The sequence below is a fragment of the Meleagris gallopavo genome, chromosome 14, assembly GCF_905368555.1.
Source record: "Meleagris gallopavo chromosome 14, MGAL_WU_HG_1.1, whole genome shotgun sequence".
Taxonomy (NCBI): domain Eukaryota; kingdom Metazoa; phylum Chordata; class Aves; order Galliformes; family Phasianidae; genus Meleagris; species Meleagris gallopavo.
This window is the reverse complement of record NC_139417.1, coordinates 10201139-10223319: the sequence shown is the minus strand read 5'-3', so window position 1 is coordinate 10223319 and position 22181 is coordinate 10201139. Positions and strand designations below refer to the sequence as shown.

Below are 22181 nucleotides of genomic sequence, written 5' to 3'. Positions count from 1 at the left end.
TAATTATCAATCAATTAATCTGAACCTGCTAATCAAATCCAAGTATGAAATCAAACTCAATTAGTGCCTGTTTACCTAATACAAATTCCAGGAAGACATTATTCTTTGCCTTAAAATTTGTTTCCTTTTCCAGTCTCCTGTATAATATGGCTACCCAAGTCAAACTTTGTCATTGCAAGTCAGTTTCTTACAGCACAAAGCCACCTGATTGACTTATGGTTTCCCAAGTTCCATCTCAGCTACTTATATTGTGCAAAGTCCACAAAATATTATCTGTTGTAGTTCATCCTAATCTCTACTCACTTTTTAAACAGTAAAGTTTAAGTACTCTGGAGAACTGCTAGGCATCCATAGCAAAACCCCAAAACCTTAACGTTACTAAACAGTAGAATACCTGCAGGTGTGGTGATAAAAGACTAACATGCATATATGCAAGACATTCTGAATTATACAGACTGATATAAAGTTGGCCTCTCAGCTTGAACAGCAAAATCTGTATACAGAAGTAGAAGCATGTTAGATTTCTGGAGCAAGCCCCCAGACTTGACAAGAGAATTTCCTTCTCCGTTTAAGAGATCACAGAATGCACAAGTCTATGGAAGCATTAGTACTGCATATGAAACAATATAATTTCAGCACAAATAAGACTTATTATGTATGCATTAATGCAAATAATGAGGTCAGACAACAAAACGTTGTGTTATTTATTGAACTTCAAATGCCATATTACATCAGATTAAATAGTTAAAAATTATTTGTTTATTATAATACAATGTTCAAAACAGCCTTTCAAAGCATCTCTTTGAACAAAACTAAGAGCCAAATTCAAGCATCATTCCCCCAGAATAGAAGGCTGGGGTGGAAGAAAACTTCAGAGTAATGACTGTACACAACACTACACAAAGTGTGACAGCATACCAAGTCATTGTTCTCTGCTGCAACACATGCTCCAAAGAGACATTCTATGCAATACATGTTACCATCATGACAGGCATCTACTATATTAACAGGGCAGATTATTCTGAGATTCTTCTCTTTCAAACTTCAATACTGCACAGAAGAATACAGATGTAACATTTCTGGGTTCTGTGATGTTTTACAGTAGAGCTGAAGCTAGATTTGAGACTATTAGCACTAAGTACAGCCATAAATAGCAATAGCGAATTGACAAGGTCCTGCACTTATGCTCTTCAACCCTGACATACAAAATTCCTACAATTCAATTTCTCTTAAAGACATAATGCCACCTGAGGTCAAACTAAGAATGTAACAGCAGCAATGTCTTCGAAGTTTTGAAGTTTTAGACTGGTTGAAAGGAGATACTAATACTTTAACTGCACTATTCATCCACTGCATCCAATTTGTGCCCATCTTGCCTCAACTAGACACACAAATAAAACAAAATGCATTAATGAAATTAGATAACTTTAAACTGCTGGTAAGATTCATTCAGTTATATATTTGTCTTCTACTTCAGGCATTTAGACAAGACTCTGGAGCTTAGAAGTGTCAGCTTTAATTTGTGCAACTTGAGGATTTCCTTCAGGAGAAGTTCAGTCATCTGACTGGATGAAAATATCTCCCAACCTTGCATGGCAGCCATCAGTTACAGCTCACCTCACAGTAAGGTTTTGAGCCAGAACGTCAAAAAAGCACATTAGTGCCAATTCCAAGCAAAGTCAGGATTTTCTGTTCAAGATTTCCCTGCTGTATTACTGCTTCCATTTGCAACACTATTTACTGAGGAAGCCTTACTAAAGCACCACTCCCCACTGCACTACATACAACGGTACTGATGCAGATGTCTATTTTATCGCACAACAGTTTGATGTAAAGGACTTCCACAGAACTAAGTGTGAACAGTATGAAAGCAAGTAAGACAGCAGGTTTAACCTCAGCAGCCCCGTTGAGTGATGTCTTGTCCTGAAGATTTTGTAATATCCATTGTAGTGAACACCTGCAAGAAATCAAAACAATTGCTTATTTACTATTGCTCTGTATCATAATCCACATGGCTATCAGGCTCTTCTTGCGAAATAACAATGCTAGAGTTCTTTAAATTGCTACAATGGAAAAAGTTGCAGTGCACACTTAACGCCTCCTATCGCATCTCAGTATCTTGTAGTCAGAAGTTAAGCAAATGCTAAACAACACTCAGTATAAAATGCACTTCAGTATTCATTTCTTGCATCTAAGTAACCACCTTCACAAGTAGGTTTTAAATAAAGCTCTTTTGGCCCTTACCTCTGCACATGTTGGATGGATACCAATTGTCTCATCAAGGAGTTCTTTGGTGAGACCACATTTTATTGCAGCTGCAAAACCTTGGGTAACTTCACCAGCATTAGGCCCAAGAACATGAAATCCTACCACACGGTTCTTTGAGGTAAAAAAAAAACAAGAATTAGTGAAATAGGTAACGTTTAACACAGTTTCAGCACTACAAACTCCTACCACACCTAAATGTATATGCTATGCAAGCAGGTCAATAGCATCATCTTGGGAGGAGAAGAAAAAACCCACAAACCACTCTGAAGATAGTTCTATGGCTTATTTCAGCCTTCCATACCATTATATCAGAAGAAAACAGGCTTTAACATGAGTTTTATTATTCTTGAACAGCACTCAAAAAAACTCTAAAGATATTAAAACTAATCAACTGCAGTTGACAAAATCATCATCTATTATTTTGTAGGTAAGCAGTATGTTCAGATCTACAATAAATTCAAATGAAGGAGCTGCTTATGTTGTCTTAAAAACATCTGATACTGAACAGATTCACTGGCTGTTCTCTTCCCCTAAACTATTAAGAATTTCCTTCAAAACATACTAGGTTTGTATTTTGAGCAAGCTGTCTCTGTAGAAAGATCTACAGATCTACAGTTGTGGCTGTAGCCTACAGAAATAAGATAAAAATTACTGTGGCCTGTTTCAGTTTGCTTGATTAATTGATTTACCAAGAGGAATACAAAATTTGGCTTAAAACATTTTCCTAAAGCGTTCCACAATGCCGTCAGAGGAGCTCTAGACCAGGTCTGACCATAATTTGCAAGAAACAACACATTCCTTATTTACATTTCCGACATTCACCATACTAGGAAAAAAAAAAAAGGTTCTGTAAGGCAAATCTCACCTCCAGTGTTTTCATTTGGCATTTTTTGCCTTCAATAAATGCAGCCTTTGAGAATGGCATAGGTAAATAAGGAAGAGTAAGCATGGCTAAGATAAGAGGAAATAAGCTATTTCATCATATAATTCCTTCTCTCCGAAGTCATTTTTAAACAAAGTCTTTCTTTGTATCAGACAGTTTTCCACACAGATACTAGACAGCACTGACACTTCTTTTTTGCAAGAAAACCCACCAACCACTAGAAATTCTTATCACTGAGGTTCTAGGATCAAGATATTTTACAGGTTTCTGCTAAACACACAAACATTTGAACACTGCAAAGAGCACATAGCAAAAAAACCCAACCCCACAAAAATCCAGAAGCGTAAGCCAGCAATTAAAAAAGAAAAACTCTGGAGAATTTCTTCAATGAATCCATCCTTAAATAGAAATTCAGGATGAAGTTTCATAATCCATAAACTATTATTTGCTGAAACAGCTGTTACAAAGAAAAAACCACCACACAATACACATCAAAGAATCTGATCTTTCCAAAGTGACTAAATCTATTAAAACTATGCTTACATTAACAGAACAGATAGAGTTGGCCTAAGTCAAGACAGAAAATATTAAACATTTGGCTGGTCCAAACAAGTTATCATGAATACACTGAACACACACATTTTGGCTTACTACTTACACTGTCAAGTTTATTGCAGATAATCTTTGCATAACAAGTGTTGTTATCTCTACCTGGTATTGTCCATTCAAGTGGCCAGAACAAACTGTGATAAACCTAAGGAAGACAAGACAGGACATAATTGTCTGATGAATTCAATCAAGGTTTATTTTTTCAAACTGTATTTGCAGATAGGTGATTTGACATTTAACCCACTACATTTTGATTATTTGTTAAACAATACAGTGTTTTCTTCTTTCTCCCCACTACCCCCACTCCCACCCAGTCCATCTTCCAAAAGTTAGAGGAACACTTGGTTAAAAACACATGCTCTAACTTAAACACTCAATTTAATACAGCTACAGCTTATGATTGTAATTGCAGAGAGAAAAGTTTTTAAATTAGTATAAATTTAATATCTAGTTTCTCTATACTTAACCCTACTGTGCAAAACAATTAAAGCAGATGCTAAATAACTCAAAGTTTATTTGAAGGACATAAGGAGTTAAATAGAAAGCATACAAACAGCTCTAACTTTAGCATTTTTTAATAGCATTGTCTTCTTCAGAGAATCATTGAAGCCAGAAATTATGTTAAAACAAATTACAGCCAACACTCCTAAAGTCTAAAAAAAAGATCAGGAAGAAATTTATACCCAATTTAGGTACAAAGAACACATACAAAATTGGCAGTCTCAAGAGTCTGGTATACTTCAGCATTAATAGTATTTACATTCTTACAACAAAAAAAAGCTACCCACAGCTTTGCAACCTGATTTTGGCCTCCTGAAATCAAACATTTCTCAGCAGCATGCAAATAGCTATGCACAACTCTAGTGTTACCAAGTCGTGAATTTCTAGGAGTCCAGTAACTTCGTCATCGTATGACACTTTCATGATCAAAGACTTGTTGAAGTAACCTCTACAGACAAAAAACATCAAGCTCCAGGTTAATCAAATATTGAGTGCTCTCACCTCCAAATTTTGTTCTCCATATTCTTCTTTGGCTTTCTCTTCAGCTAGCCCACAGCTGCCATACTCTAAAGGAGTAAACACTGTCGTTGGTACGTTGATATAGTCACACTGAAAAAGCAAAATATATATTTAGACTGTGCAATCAGTAATTCATAAGAAAATTTATGAGCCTTTCCTTTTTTGCCAAATGCTCACAGTCCCCACAGTCACACATACAAATCAACCTGGTGTCACTGAAAGTCTGAGGCAAAAAGTATTGAAGTTAAAATTGTGTTCTTACAGATTTACCTTTGTGGAACTACCACCATAGAGCCTGCGGGCCAAGAGTTTCCCTGCCTGAATGGCAACAGGAGTAAGTTCAAGCTTTCCGTCCAAGATATCTCCAATAGCATAAACATAAGGCACGTTGGTTTGTTCTTCATCATTTACAGGTACTTTCCCATTCCTTTAAAAAAAAAAAAAACAGAACAGAGTTCAATATCACAACCTTCCTCAGAGGCCTCCAAAAACTATATACTCAATAGCAGGGAGATGTTCTGCCACAAAGATGTTAAGAAAACATGCTTAGTACTTAAAGTAAGTACACTTCTTTTCCACTTCATTTGCAAGCTCTTCAAAGCATCAGTTACCTTTAACTCTACATGGTTGAAGTCAGTTTTCAACACAAATCTGATGACATTTAAGTTGGTCAGAAATCTTTGGATGTTTGATTTTTTACTTGAATGCCATACAGCTTGCAATTTTCATTTTCCCCTATGGGGAAAAAGTTGCATCACTCACATGTTTAAATCGCAGAATTACAATGCAAGGGACCTCAAGAGATCATTGAGTTCAAGCCCTCTGCTAAAGTAGGTTCCCTAGAATAGGTTGCACAGGTAGGCACCCACTTGGGTCTTGAATATCTCCATTGAAAGAGACTCCACAACCTCCCTGGACAACCTGTTCCAGTGCTCTGTCATCCTTACCTAAAGGAGTTCTTCCACATGTTAGTACAGAACTTCTTATGTTCAAGTTCTTGTCCTATTACTATGCACCACCAAGAGCCTGAATAAGCTTGTTTAATAAATTTCTAGCTGCTGGAAGCTGACTAATTATTCTCTCTCTGATCTATATAATCCTGCCTCTTCCTTTGTACCAGGTTTTGCAACAGACTCTAGAGAGAAAACAAACAAAATCTGTAAGGAGTGTGAAGTTTACTTCTTTAAATCCTCAGACTGACTTGCCAAATAAGATCCAGGACTACAGCACTACTTGAAGACTTAAAAGCCTACTACAAAAAAGATAAGAAACACATCACAAATATACTAAGATTCCTGTAGATCTACAGTTTAAGCTCATATGTGGAACAGCTATCAAGAAATGCTGAAACAAGAATACTTTATTTTTTATTTTTTATTTACTTTTTTATTTTTAGCAGGCCTCCCCTCGTAAGTTAAGAGAGTACTAGACTGTAGTTTCTGAACAAATTAAGTAAATATTAAGTGTATTGCAGGAGTGCAGCAGCCAACAAGTAGGTACTACAATAGATCTTTTATGGAAATGAAGTTTGAGAAATTGTACTGAAATCCAGGACAGATAAGATGTCAAAGATTCATATAACTGCTTGGCTTAAAAAAAGAATGAGGTTAAAAAAATATCAGTATCATTAGATATTATTAAAAAGGTAAAATAAATCAGTGGCTTATAGGAGCTGAGCAATACTTACTTCTCATTGATTTTGACACCAATTGTCTGTAAGCCAATATTTCTGGTACAAGCATCCCGACCAATGGCTAACAAAACCTAAAAAAATTACATACAGTAACTTTAAAGAAGTGTAAAGCTGATTAGGTTTTACTCTTCTCTGAAACGGCTTTAAAGCATTCATAATTGAAGTGACTTCTCAAAAAAATTTTATGAAGAGGAGTCCCCAGTTCAGCCTCCCTCATGTGCAGCTTATTTCAGAAATGCAACATCAGCTACAAAACAAAACAAAAACATTGTGCACAAAACCTAAATTCCACTCATTGAAATTTCACTTCTTCTGCTGACAAGGTGCAACTGGAGATGATTATTCAATTCCATTTTTTTTCCTGCCAGGAAACTACTTGTCTTTCTTGGCAAATAATTCTTCTCTTTGCCTTATCCTGAACAGCTTTTAAAGTATTTTAATATATTTTCACAGCACTGCTATATTTAGTTACTTCAAATCCAGAAATGCTTACAGTGTTATATTCTCCTTCAAAAATTTCTGGACCCTCAGTACACTTTGCTGTCACTTTTAGTCTTCCCGGTGTGCCATCCTCCAGCCTTTCTACCTGTACAAAGATTTGCAAGATTAGAGTGTTTTTAAGCAGTAGAAAGCATTTTTTTTTTTTTTTTTTAACCTGTGTTGTTTAAGGTAATTTTGCGCAAAGAGAAGGAAGCTAAGAAAGCACTTGCCTGAGTAGGTACAAACTTTCTTATGAATGTTACACCATGTGTTTCCATGTGGGCACCTATTTTTTCTGCCATCTCTTGGTCAAAGCCTCGGAGGAGTATGGAACGCACCATGACTGTGACATCTAGACCTAAACCAGCAAGAAATCCTGCACACTCCAGTGCCACATAGGAAGCACCCACAACTAGCGTTTTGCCAGGGCAGTAAGGCAGGGAGAAGAGGTCATCACTAAAAAGAAAAGAAGTTACATGGCTCTTTTAATATGGTCTTTGCAAGTTTTAGAGCAGAGAAAATTCAGTTCGTTATGCTTTTAATCTCACCTTGTAATACAGTATTCTTTATCTCCAGGAATACCCAGATATCTAGGCCTTTCTCCTGTTGCCAGGACAAAAGTCTCTGCTGTGTGATAGGTTACTTGTCCTTTTCTATTAGTTGCCTGTTTATAAACACAAAAGTCTTTACCATAGGAATAGGTTTTACAACAAAGTAAAAAAACAAAAATACGATCTTCACCTAAACATTGCAGATATGTTTAAGAATTTATGTACAGGTAGTTTCAAACATTTAGACAGGCCATACAGATCACTGCTGAACTACTTGTTTAAAGCACAGACTATTACTCTGTTCTTTTAGTTTACAGCACATAAAATCATTTACTACTTGAATTCTGCTCATATGAACAATTAAATCTACATGAGTAGTTGATAACTTTAAATTATAAAAATCCACAACAAATGAAGGGTGCTCTTCCACCCCTTGCTTCTAAGGAAAGACCAACTAATTACAGAATAACACCAATCACTTCTTATGCTAATTTAGAAAAATAAAAATATAATCTACTTAAATGCTTTAGGAGGGTCTAATACCCTATTTTAAATGAATTAAAAGTGATTTAGTTATTTTCTTGATCTCTAAAGGCCCTTGGGGAATTTTATCCTGCCAATGCATCTCTTCTGAAATCCAATCTTCATTCTTGTTCTTTATTTACCAACACAGAAAGAGAAGCTTCCTCCCCAGCAAGTTATCACATAGTGTAGGTTGGAAGGGATCTCAGAAGTTCATCAAGTAAAACCTATTACTGAAAGTTTCTGTTCTACTTTATTTATAGAAAAAGAGCACTATTAAGCAGATAACCTGCACATGCAGACACTGAAACAGTTGGCAGATGAAGCAAGTAGAGCACACCATCTTCTCAGTACTAATCACTTGGTTTGAAATACATTTATTTCATCCTTCATAAGCTCATACTGAAAACAGACAATTGCAGCCACTGATCCAGATAGTTTTCTTCAAAACGCAATTCTTCTAAGTTAACCTTGCTACACTACTATCACTCATAGCAGGATTGCCAGCACATGCTCTGTCTTGCAAGACAGTTTAATTCTTATGCTGATACAGCATAAGGTTCTATCTAGCACTATTATGCAAGTGCTTAATCCAAATTTAATTTCTGCAGTCTGTGCAATATGTAGTACGTATCTTAGTATGAAGAGTTCCCAAGTGGCATATTGTTACTGCTAAAGTGTTTCTGTGCTTTTTTTTTTGGCTCACCTTAAGCAAAGCTAGCCACAGAGACTACTTCGCCATATACATGCAAGACTTCAGTTTAACCAACATCCACATTACTCCTATGTTTGCCAGTCTAGTAACTTGCACTGTGACATGTAATAAAGCAAAACATCAATTTGAATTGGTATTTCATTTCAGGAACAACTTCTTTTAGGCTGACAATGTCAGAATGAAGATTTTTTCCTTGATGGAATTTAAAAGGCAGCTCAAGAGCCCAAGTTTTTCCTCCCAACTAAATAAAATCTTTTAAACATAAGACATACCTTAACTTTGTGTGGTTCAACAAATTCTCCATAGGAATTTTGGTATGTCACAGATTTCTCTCTTAAGGACAATCGATAGCCCCAGTTTAAAGAGCCAATGTAGTTTTGAACTGCTTCTACCATGGTCTCCCAGTTGTGTTTAACTGAAACAAGCCATTAATTTCATATTTTAGAAACCAAATGAACTGTTAAAAGATCAAATCTTATTCGTTGTACATTTTGTTAAGCAGCCATCATTATTAGTAATGATGATGCCTATTAGAGTCTTAAATCACCATGATACATTTACCTGACTTGTAACTATCTGAAATAAGCCCATTCAAGAAGCTCATCCATTTATTTGAGATAATACAGGGAATAAAACACAACTAGCTTCTAATCTTAAAGATTTTTTATGTATGACTCGAGGAGGAAGAATCATTGATTTACTTGGTAAACAAGCAGAGTTCAATAATTACCTAAGTCTGAAGTACATAGAACTGGCATAACTATCTAAGAGTCATCTGTACAGTCTTGTCTGTCCCATGTTCTTACTAACCTTGTTCTTCATACTGCCAGCCGTATGCTCTTGAATCTTTGAGTGCCTGCCCCAGAAGTGCTGCTTGATGCATTAGCTTCTTTGGAATACAACCTACATTTACACATGTACCACCAAGTCCTAAGATGGGAAGAACCATGTTATTGCTTGCATGAACAAAATATTTATGCTTCTATTATGCTTGGCATAGTCACCCGTATATCAGTTCACGATACTGTAACAAAACTAACATGAAATTCTGCTGTTAGAGACATTTTAAAATATGAATACACCAAGTTTACAAATTTGTATTCAGTTTAAGAAGTCATTTGACTCATCCGGCCAAGAAGGGTTTACTGTGATGTCTTCAATATACATCCATGATAGCTACTTACAGGGTGCTTTGTAAGTAAGTTGGATCAGCAAGAAATCATGACAGAAAAAACCCAGAGTTCAGAATTATCTATTCTGTGGAAATCTGAAATACAAATCTGCTTTAAAGCTATGAAAGTACAGTCACACTTCAACTCAGTCTGACCACTGAAATTCCTTACTATTTCTCAATTGCCAATAGCATTAATAAGGTCAGACAGTAGCTGTTTAATTATAAAAAGGTGATGCATGCACAGCCATACAGTCACGCTGTTTTACACATAACCTAGATCAGTCATTCATGAAATAAACCAGATGAACTAAAAAGGCATTAAAAACAGACAAAAGATTGTGAATACGCACACACACACGTTTGGCCACAGTTTGTAACTGAATTATAACAACACTTGACAAAGAACAGAGAGCTAGCAATATACAAAACAGAAATAACCATCCAGGCATGTCAGAAAAGCAACTCCTTTGTTATGTTTCAGAATTACAGAATTCTGCCATAATTTTGAAGAATACAAATCCACAGTATCTTACAAATCAATACACTTATCACTGGTACTCAAACACCATATTTACCCCAGGTGGTTCCCAGGGGCGTTGGCACAACATAATCTAATACCATCACTTTCTTTCCCAAGGTAGCAGCTTCCTGTATAAAAAAAAAAGGAAGATAAACCAGCATTAACAAATATTTCCTTGACCAAGAAATATGACTGCTCGTTTGCACTGATGATATACTTAGCACAAATATAAGGCTCTTATGCTAGTCAGTCTCATTACCATGTGTAGCTCTTCTACCTTCTCTACTATCAAACATTCATGTCCTATGAGAATAATGAGAAAACTTGGGCTTCTTCAGTCTGAAGAAAAGAAGGTTATGGTAGATAGCAACCTTCCAGTGCCTAGGAGTCACAGTACTGGAGCCATGCTCACTGCAGTGGCAAGTGGTGGAAGGATAAAAGAAAAAGTCCCTAAGTTGAAATAAGATAATGAAGAACAAACTTAATTCCATGAAGACAGACAAGTAGGAAAGTGGGATTCCCAGACACACTGGTACCCCAAGACTTTGAAGATTTTCAAGACCCAAATAAATAAGGCCCTGCATAACCTTAGCTCACCGTGCTTGAAGTCAAAGCTTTGATTAGATATCCACCTGATGTCCATTTCAAACTGAATAATCCTATAAACCTATATCCACAGAATGACCAAGCTACTCAATATTAGATGTTTTTTTAAGGGCACCTAAAGGTTTGATCCAATCTGTTTAAGAGCTCCTGCATACAATTGCTGTGATCCTGGATCAAACAAGTTTAGAATTACCCACTTATTTCCTATTTTTCAAATAAATGAACTCTTCCACTCTGAACAAGTTGGTAATTACCACCAAATTTACAGTTCATGTCCCAGAAGGCACTAAGGAAAGATTTGCAGCATTCTGAAAACTAGCCTACTGAAGGAGTTGTTGGATAAAGTGGAGGGAGATTTACGTTTAATAGCTTATTATACTGTAACTACAGGAAATGAGAGCCTTCCAGAAGCCCTCTTCAGTCCAAGGACACTGAAGCCACATCAACCACCTGTGACTGACTATTATGATATACACACAAATCTGGAGGAAAGGAAGAACTCACACCTTCTCCCACAAATTAGAATAAAGTACAATGCGTATCTCCTTCTCTACCTTTCTTATGTTGATCTAGTTATAGCTGCATGCTTAATTATACTGTTGTATAGAAGTCAGCAAGGTTACCAAGAGCAACCTCACCGTGACCAAAACAAAAATTAACAGCTAAGATGGCTAGCTGAGAAGTGGGAAACATGGGTTCAAATCCCTTGTGTAGAAAACTGAACCTGCATCCCAGGTCTAGTGGCACTCTGAATAACAGCTAACTGTGAAAGAGGTGCACCATCTGTTACCATTTCTGAAAAAGCAGCTAGAAGGGATAATGAAATGTGAAACAGCTCATTCAGATAACAATTGAAAACACTTCGTTTTAGATTACTGGTAGTCCTGGATCCTAATATGCAGAAGTACTTCAAGTTTTCCAGATTACTGTTTGGAAGCATTCTAGTGCCTGTACACTGCTCATAAAGAGGAAACACTTAAGAAGTTCCACTCTCAGCTAGGAACCTAAAACCTATTATTAGATCAAGACCTGAGTAGTCATTGTCTAGGAAGTTGTCCATACAACAGGCTGTCATTCTTTGAATGAGCAAACTACCAAGACTGCTCCTGATTCATTAACAAGACTAACACTACTAATCACTACTGTGATTAATATGGAAACTTATTTTTGATGAAGTTTCATATACAACTTGTTCATGTCATACCTTGGAACAAGCGAGTCCGCCTGAGCCACCACCAATAATAATGAGGTCATAATCATAGGTTTCTGCATCTTTGACATTACCAAGAAGTTTTTGCAGTGTTCCATTCTCATAAGCCTGTAAAATCAAGTCACCACATATTTCTAAGCAAAAACTGAAATACAATGCCTTTTCTGACCTAGACCACTCAGTCTAATTACTTCCCCTTCATTATTGTAACAGAAAACACAGCTGTTCCTGAATTTCTGTATCTGTATGGGCAAGGACTCCTCCAAGCAATCTGATCTAGCTGAGTCTGCTCTGAAAAGGGGATCCCAAAAAATTCTGCAATTGTTAAGTTTATGATCCTGGAAAAGATTCAAACATGTTCACATTTATTTGCACAACAGACTTTAGGTCACAGAACACACAAGTTAAAAACACTTGATGGCCTATTTCCTCAGTCCTACAGCTTGGATTGAGTGCTGCACAAACTTTCTAAGTCTGTCTGCAGATAAATTCAAGAAAATGCACACTTGCCTATTTGTAACAGAAATGCAGAGGCTAAGTTAATTCACCAACAAGCTAGACGGTAGAAGCACAAGAAAAGTGACTTGACTTAACATCACCCCTCCATTCTTGTCTACTCCTAGTTATTTTTAAAGGAAGTTACCTTGTAAGTTGCATCACAGCCACCTATATGTTTTCCATTGACAAAAACATTAGGCACAGTCCTCTGATTAGTTAACTCCACTAACACTTGCTGAATACTGGGTCCATCATCTAAAAACAAATGAAAAAGGTATATTAAACTATTTTCAAGAAGGGGCTTTTTATACAAGCTGACATTTTTTAAAGGTGTAGACTGCAACATATATAGGTCTGTCAAGAAAACAATTATTTACTAAGTATCACATTTCTACATATATTGGACACAAAATACTTTGCGAAAAGGCTGGCTAAAATATGGAGGATAAATAGGTACTGCAAGCCAAAGTCCTTCGGGCTGAAGTAGTTGAAGTAATCAAGTTTAGCCCCACGTTTTCTGGATTCTTTCCAGAATCCCATTCTGACAGTGTAACATTTGGTAACACACTTAAAATTTTAAATATATTTATCTTTCTATATATACTTACACATATATATTATTTTTTGTATTAGTCTAAATATTACTAAAAATTCATAATAATAGACACAAAAGTAAATACAATTTATATATATATATAATAAAATATATTAGATACCACAAGAAATCATACAGTTTTTTTTTCCCCAGTAGAATTGTCTGGTTTTGGAGTTCTGTTCCACTTAAGTGCATACAGTTTTGCCCAGCAGCTTTGTAATTACAAGAATTTGGAGATCAGAAGAATAAGCGTGGTCATGTTCAAAGCATCTTCAAGCTTTTTCTATCTGCCACACTCTTTGAAATCTTCCTGTTTTAAGACCATCATTGCCTGACCTGACATCTGAATCACCAGCACCAATAGGCAGCCTCAGCTTAGAGCTCTCAAAAGTTGTACAGTAGTAAATGTGGGAAGATTTTACAGTAATCACTGGTTAAAAATCTTTATACTCCGAGATTTATTTACCATCAGTGATTGAAACAACTGCAAAAGAAACGTTTTCTTAATAACAAGTAATTTCAGGAAATCAAAGAATTACTGAGAGCTGTACTGTGAATATATATGGCTATGCCTAGTTTATAGTATTTTTTACTTTTCGTTAATAAAAGTTGAGATAAGTCCGATGAGGTACTTTTATTACTAACACATTTTCCCCCTCAAATACTGCTTAAACATGCTTGAAAAGAAAGGATTAGAAACTACATTTTCTTTCTATGCATAGGAAAAATAAAATATAAAATCATACGAATGATGATCCGTAATCAACAGCTTACTAATGGTGTGATGAGGAACTCATTGTAATTTTAGAAACGTTGTTCTTAAAACTACAAGCAGTATATACACATGTATAACACGCTACATGAGTGGTGAAAGTAAAGGCTTTAGAAAAAGCTCAAATGGATAACAGTAAAGACAGTGGAATTCACGTTCTTTCCAATGACTCAGCAGCTTTCCCTATGAAGGTCACTGTTACACCACATCAAACATTAACAATTCATCTAGAAGCCATAACAGAGGTAAGAGAAAACTACCAAAGGCTTCTTCCTGAAAGACGGGACTCCCAAAGGAGAAACCAGATCTTACATCCTCTGTACATACAATCAGTAGATGGCTTGTACTGAAAGAGGACCTTTAGTGAAATTAAAAATGTATCCCCCACACTAAAATCCATAATGAAGCCAATTGCTTTTTGGTCTCCATACATTTAAAATTGAGACTCAACAATCCTCACGAGTCCTTTCCATGATTCCTCAAGTCTTACCTTAGCTCAAGACAGCTTAAAGCAGTGCACATTCACCCAGTTCTAGTTACATTAAGCAACACCTGATACACTTTCTTTCTGCTACTTACCAGTTACATCCAGTTCCAAAGCATAGTACTGTACACCTAGCGAGCGGAAGAGTTCTTTTACCTGTAACAGAAAAGGACACAATGTTTTTGTACCCAGGCAGACTGCCAAGGCAAAGCTTCCACAAGATCTAATACACGGTTCAGGGTAAATGCAGACTTTTAATTCTCAATTATACAAATGCATAACGACTTAAGACTCCATTATAATTCTTTGAGGGTATAGCCATAGATGTCTTTCATAAAGTTTGGCACTAATTCTACATTTTGCACAGTCCTCATTTAAAGTCAGGCTACTTAACAGCGTTCAGACAAAGTATACCACAGATAATCTCCTATTTCAAGTTCAACAGATCTTAAGAGACAACTTCTTTATACAGTTGGCTTAGCTGCAGATCAACATCCCCTGAACAGGCAAAAACAATGACAGTAATTGCTATGTAGAAAAATATCATGAAAAATAATGCAGCAGTCAGATTTTCCAAGTGCTAAGGAAAGAAAGAAGAATGGGGATTAAAGATAACTTGCAAAACAAACACTGTTAAGCAAAAAAACCATTATAAAAAGCCACAAGAGTAATCTCTAAGCACACAGAGCAAGGTCAGCTCAAGCTTACCAGCCCTGTATCAGTCTTGCACTTTTGGTCACTGTATTTCAGAAAATATTTAGAACAAGTGGAGAACAATTAATCTAAGCAGTCAATGAGTTTAACTAAAAGAAAAGATGTGGAAAAACAGCTGTGTTTAAATAATTAACTGACTGCTGTAAGGAAGAAGCAAAGTGGTGGTGGAAGCAATAACTGATGGGATTGAACTGCTTCAAGAGATTATTAGACTGCAGGAAAAGGTTTTCCTGACAGCAAGACACTGAAACACACTGCCCAGGTGGAATACAATCCAGATCAGTGAGTGACTTCAAAGAGCACATCAAATGTGTTTGAACTATCATGTCTCCTACTCTGAGCCTTGGGACAAGACTGGAATTTTTTTTCTATTTCTGATTTTGGGTTTCTGGTTTAACATCTGCCTCAGCCTCCAGGATCAGACAGGAGCAGTTCTAACTTATATGCCTTTTATTTTTGTTTCCATCTAAATCACTCATATCTTAAATGTTTCAGGTATTCAGGGGCCAGCATGGAAACAATCAATCACCTCTGTATATGAGCCTTGAAAAGGAAAAAGCCACCCTGCACGACAACTTGAGCTATTTTTTTCCTCCATGGGGAGGAAATTTCCTCTTCTAATAGTTCTGAATGGACAGAGCACTACTACCAGATTCAAATCAAGCAGCCATTTAGAAGTGAGATTTTTTTATTTGCAACATCTATTTGTAAAACTAGCAAAATGGAAATTGTGTGAACTGTTCTCACAGTTTGACAAGGACATACCTCATAACACGGGTAATGTTAAAGCTGGCATATTTACTCCCAGAATGTATCTTGGCAGACTTACCTCTGCAAAGAGATGTTGTAAGGCATTGGGTGAAATATCTGCTTTTCATCCTAACTGTCTTGATATAAGAACAGCTCTAGCAAAAAGCTATAGCTAAATTTCTGCATGCTCCTTGCCAGCCTGGATTCTCAATGGCAGCTTTGCGTGCTCTGTTGTTGATTCAAGAAAGAAAATAAAAATACTTCAACAACCAGCTTTCTGATGAACCTCATACTTACTGACAACACTAAGAGTAAGTTGAATCACATTTAATAAATTTTAAAATGTTAAATGTGATAAAAGCCTTTTGTGTCATTGTGATCCATGTGGTCGCTGTGCCAAGCACCAAGTATTTCACTGCTCTCTGCTTTCTAATGGCTTCAACTTTATTAAGACAGATATAGCTTTTATATTATGTATTAATGATACAAGTTTCCTTACGTCATATTGAAACAGTAACATACTAAAATAAACCCTGCTTGTATAGATGACAGCATTAATTTTACACCTACAAAATAAATGAAGTTGGAGTGGACTTTTTCAGAGGTTACCAGATGCAACTGCCTGCTCAGACAGGAGCACACATGAAGTTGGATCATCTTGGGCAAAGTACTGTCCATGTCGGTTCTGAATACCTACAAGGACAGATAACACAAATCTCTGGGCTGTTCCCATGTTTGACCACCGCCAGGGAAGAATTTCCCTTTCATCTCATTACAATATCCCTTGTTTAACAGTGTGCATATTGTCCTCTGTTCTTTCACTCTAGAACTGAGAAGAGTGTGGCTGTTCTCCCTATCAGGTACCAAGGGGTGATTAAGCAATATAATCCCTCCTATCCTCTTCTTAAGGATAAACAAACCAACTTCTTCTTAAGACATCCCATGTCCCAGACTTCTAAAACCATCTACACAGCCCTAAAAACTTTCCTTCTAAACTCATTGTTACCCTAAGGCTTGCTTACTGGAGTGACCACAGCTATGGGCTTTTGAATAAGTGGGAAACTGCAGCGAAACTATTCCTGCTCTGCAATTGCTGTTATAAGCCCCAGCTGAATGCCATGAAACATCTAAAAAAGCAAAGCTTAAAAAAGACTGCTGCTACAAAGTGGCATACTACAGCTCTGAAGGGAAGTTTTCCACTTGGCTGCTGTTTTAGTCTGCAACAGAACAGCAGGACACAAAAGGCAAGTTTTCATTAGTGGCTTTAAAAAATACATACAAAAAATGCATCTCGAACAGTGGAACAACAGACAGCAGGGGGAGGACAGGACAGAGGACATTTTTAGAACAAGAAAGGATTAAACTGAAAAAAAGACAAATTTAAAGCAGTGCCTTTAGGTGATGTTTATTCTCTATTGAAGATACAGAGTAGAGAAAAAGAACCAGACAAATATCAGGATCCTAATTAGAAGCAGTTATTATAGATTATATGAATAGATCACGCATATATTAGTGGTGATGAAGCAGAAACAAGAGTGACAACTATATGCTCAAAGTTATGAAATCTTCAATACAGGCAGGAGAGACTAGATCTTGCTTTGGAAAAGAGAATAAGAGGAAGAACAGAAAAGTAACAGTAGAGTTGTCTAGAGAAAGGAAACAGGAAATGATTTCTGGTAAATACTAAGGATTCTCCACGGCAAGCAGCACAACTGAAGTTACAAAATACAAAGCCTTCTCAGGTTTTCAAAAAAGACTCCAGAAAATTTTTTATGTAGCACTAAATAAAGAAATAGATTGCACAAAGCTTAGAAATCAGTCTAGCACTCAAGAAAATTCATCCTGGAGATGCTTTTTGTCATTAGAGGAGTTAAGTCTCACATGTAGTAAATTCAAGCAACATGGTATGTTGCATGCCTGCCATTTCAAGTATCAACTAGTATTTAATAGCTACAGCCAAATTGACCCAATGGTCCTGTGGATACAGATGATCTTTAGTAATAGCATAACACGTAACTGGAATAACTGGCAGTTTTTATACAGCTACATTAGCTACTCTTAAAACATTTACTAATGTATCACAGTGTTCAGATCCAGCAATTTCTCACACTAAAAAAAAAAACCCTTTGTTTTCTTTATACATCTTATTTAGCATTAGTCTTTCCAGAGAGGTAAGAAGTTAAAGAACAGTCAAATTCAGTTATGATGAGGAAGTCATCCTAACACCACCCCTTTCCCATCTCTGCCTGACTTAACAACTGAACAATGAATTGCACTTGCAGAAAACTGCATAATTGCCTGGTCATGCTGCTAGCTAAACCAATCAAACACAGCTACCTAATTAATTCATTTAGAGATTTATTTGCAGATCTGAAGGAAAGTATGATTTTAAAATTCCAGCGTGGCTACTTCCATTTGAAACAAATAATCATACATAGCTTGGGTTGGAAAGGACCTTACAGACCACCTGGTTCAAACCCCTGCCATAGTCAGGGTTACCACCAAGGAGCTCAGGTTGCCCAGGGCCCCACTCATCCTTGCCTTGAATGTCTCCAGGAATGGGGTGTTTGAAACAAAGAATTCTTCCCATGTATCTTTTAGAACATGAATGCACTGTGAACTAGCAGTGAACATCATCAGTGTTTCAATTAATGCTACCAAAAACACACTGCTAACGGCCATCCATGGTGAGACATATTGCATAGTATTAATATCTCTGTCTTTAGCAATCTGAAACTATGTGATTATAGGCTAAATACCCAAGCTGTAACAACTCTTCCAAATTATATCCACTTCATTAATTGCACAGACTAGATTAAAACACTGCATCATCCATTGTTCTCTTGTTCCTTTCACTGTTTTATAAGTCTTCATAGGGAGGACATGATAATACTCATATTATTGCAAATATTTCTTTCTTTTACCAAATGATGTCCCATGTGGCTTCTCCCTCCACAAGTTTTCCTCCAATCATCCCTCCACTATACAAACAATTTCTACTGGCTTTCTTCATCATATTATCTTTCTCTTCTCTTCAAAAAAAGAGCATAAACCAAGGAAACCCATCATCAGCTCTTTTCTGCTTCACATCCTGCCCTTCAAATTTACTACCTGTTACTTAACACTCATATAAGGTCTTTTAACTCTCCTGCCTAGGAAGGGCCATGAGAGAGGCCTCCCCCTATTCTAGATACATGTTCCCTGCCTTGTGGCACTAACAACAGTATTCCCCAGATCTGACTGTTTCCCAGAAGCAATTAATGCTGTCTGATGGAGAAATTTCATACGAATGCAGGAAAGGACATTAATCTGAAATTTAACTACTGGACTGCAATAAGCCTACTTTTCTCATTAGCTCCTTGTATTAGTCAAGTCCCAACACAATGCCAAAAAGAGATGAATGAATAGGTTTCAAGGTTTAAGAAGTTACTGTGCCATTTTATGACCTCAAAAGACACTGGACTGAGCAACCATGCATGCCAAAAGTTGACTGGCCAGAACCACTGAAAGCACAAAGAATAATACAGTCAGGGACAACTTTAAGTACTTCTCAAAGAATAGCACTGAAGTCAACAAGCAGATCCCCTCAAAAGAAGATACCATTTCAGCCAGATGGACTGCACTTAAGCAAGATAGCCAGCCAACTATTAAGTCATTTTCTCAAACTTCCACTGATAAGATAAACAAGTTTCATTAGGAGATAGCTGCTTACTATGCTAACTTTCTGCCAAAACATTCTTGGTGAGAAGAAACTGATTTGTTTGTCCTGCTGTTTTACACACAGAAGCTTTCCTTCCCAAAACCTCGATTAAGTTGCAAGTTGAGACAGAATATACTCAGTATCTACTCCTACAGCAGGCTCACAACATAGCCTCTCTCGCAAGAGCTGCTGTGACTAAGCCCAAACTACACACAAGAGTGCAGCTTCTGGGTCCTTTTCCTGGTTGTCCGCTCCACTGAAGACCATCAAAGCTCAATCCCACACCTCCTCTCACATTTTTCCCTCACTACATCCACATCAGGCACAGTACTACTAGGTTTAAACATCTCTTAACCCAATGTTTGTAAACATTCATGATTCACAGTGCCTGCAAACACCCAGATTCTGTGAGAGGTATAAATGAAGCCTGACGGTATTCTAAGATTCTAATGAAGATGCTGCTTTTCTTTAACAACTTTTGCTCACCAGCTACAGCTATGCGTGATTCACACATAACAGGGCTAGAAAAATTTCTGTTCTCTCCAATCATCACAACTCATCACTAGGAGCTTTTCTTTGGTAAAACATACACTATGGCTGGAATTCGGAACTTACACTCTTGCAACACAGTCAGCTTTCTCCCTCCAACTTCAAAACCAGCAGAAAGCTCAGCCTACCCTCTGAGCAGCAGCTCTGCTCAAGTTGAACACAGCCAGCACCCCGACCTCCAGCTAACAGCCCGGCAGAGGGAAAAAAAAAAAAAAAAAAAAAAAAAAACAGCCAAAAAACACCATGCAACGCTTCCCACGCACTCATCCGTCCTGAAAGAGGAAAAAAAAAAAAAAAAAAAAAAACCGCCGAGGACCCAGCTGGGACCTCGCATCACTTCAACACTATGGGCTCCAATGGGCGGGAAGAACGCGGCACGGCAGAGCGCGGCGCAGTGCCGCAGGGTCTCTCGCCCCTTTCCACGTGCGCTGCCCCGGAGTTTCCCGCCTCGCCCGGGGGCCGCACCACAGGCCTGCTCCAGCCCGCGAGGAAGGGAAGAGGCTGCGTAGGGCCCAGGAGAAGCGAGGCCCCGCGGCGTTTCCTCACCCGGTGGCAGTAGGGGCAGTAGCTCTTGCTGAAGATCATGACGCGGTGCGTGGCGATCAGGGTCCGCACGCGGAGCTTCAGGCCGTCCCAATCCGGGAGCTGCGTCTGCCCTGGCGGCGGCATGGCGAGGCCGTCCTGAGGCGAGCGGCGCTGAGGTGAAACCGCCCGCGCGCGCCCCGCTCAGCCAACAGCGGCGGCGCGTGCCCGAAGCCCGCAATGACCCCGGCGCGGCCACGCCCCTTCCGGAGCAGGGAAGGCGACGGGATGGGCTGAACTATTCGTACGGAGGGAGGGGGTGAGAAAAAAGCCAAAGAGAGCTTTCCGCCTTTTATTTCAATGCACTAACTAAGAATCATCACCAAATAATCCATATGCCCATTTGAGGTAATAAGAATTACAATTTCTCAAAAGGTAACATGGGAGAAAGTGGGTAAACTTGCTCTTGTAAAGACGCACATCCCCGCTGAGAGGAGGAATGGAGTGAGCCCGGAGGAAGGTGGCGAGAGGGCGCATGCGCGGGCGGTGGCGCTGTGCCCTGTTGGCGGGAGCTGTGCTGGGTGGTGTGGTGCTGATGTGTGTCCTTCGTTATTCTCAGGGCTGAAAGCTGGCAGCCCTCGTAGGCAGCTTCCCCCCCCCCCCCGAGTTTTACTTTTCTGCATGGTCTCATAATGTGTGGAATTTCCCTTCGGCCTGTTTTAGTCAGCTGTCCTGGGTCTGTCCTCTCCCACCTCCTCGTGCACACCCAGCCTCCTCGCTGGCAGGCAATGTGAGAATTTCTTGACAATGAATAAAACTTGATGTGTTACCGACGCTGTTTTCATCAAAAATCCAAAACACAGCACTATACCAGCTCTTACTAATAAAATTAACCTAGACAAAATCGGATATCTCTCCCCAGTACTGGAGTGGAGGAGTGAGCAGGGAGGTCTGGCCTTCCCCTGCTGGTAGCTGCTGTTGGTGATTGAAAGAAAAAGAAAGGACTGATATCCAGAAAAAGAAAAGAGATGAAGAGTTCTCGGTAATAGAGTCAGCAATCACCATGTTGTTAGTCCTGTCCATGCAACTCAGTGGCTTTTGATAGCTCTAGTTACTGTTAGCAGCATAAGCCGTAGCCCCATATTTTGTGCTCTGCTTTGTTTCTTAGAATATGAGATAAAATTCAGCCCTCAGGATTTTACCCTTTAGATGGCTCCCTGTAAGTGTAAGGAGTTAACTAGAGCTGGCATGCAGTCTTTGGACACACGTTACACTCACTAGCAGACAATGCTGAAATGTTTAAGCAATGGAAAGGTAAACATTTCTAAATGAAGTGGTTAGGGAGA

General features: G+C 38.1%; 1 protein-coding gene across 1 annotated transcript; it reads right to left on the bottom strand.

The window, feature by feature from the left end:
- Window positions 1-675: 675 nt before the first annotated feature.
- TXNRD3 (thioredoxin reductase 3) lies at window positions 676-21102 on the bottom strand. The gene is made up of 16 exons (XM_085235792.1): window positions 20860-21102; window positions 14696-14756; window positions 12895-13004; window positions 12246-12359; window positions 10491-10563; window positions 9552-9671; window positions 9014-9156; window positions 7502-7617; window positions 7180-7409; window positions 6967-7055; window positions 6468-6544; window positions 5051-5207; window positions 4763-4870; window positions 3810-3905; window positions 2245-2379; window positions 676-1957 (listed from the first exon to the last, which is right to left on the bottom strand). The coding sequence occupies exons 1-16, from the start codon at window positions 20980-20982 to the stop codon at window positions 1889-1891; spliced, it is 1821 nt and encodes a 606-aa protein (XP_085091918.1). The 5' UTR covers window positions 20983-21102; the 3' UTR covers window positions 676-1888.
- Window positions 21103-22181: the final 1079 nt, after the last annotated feature.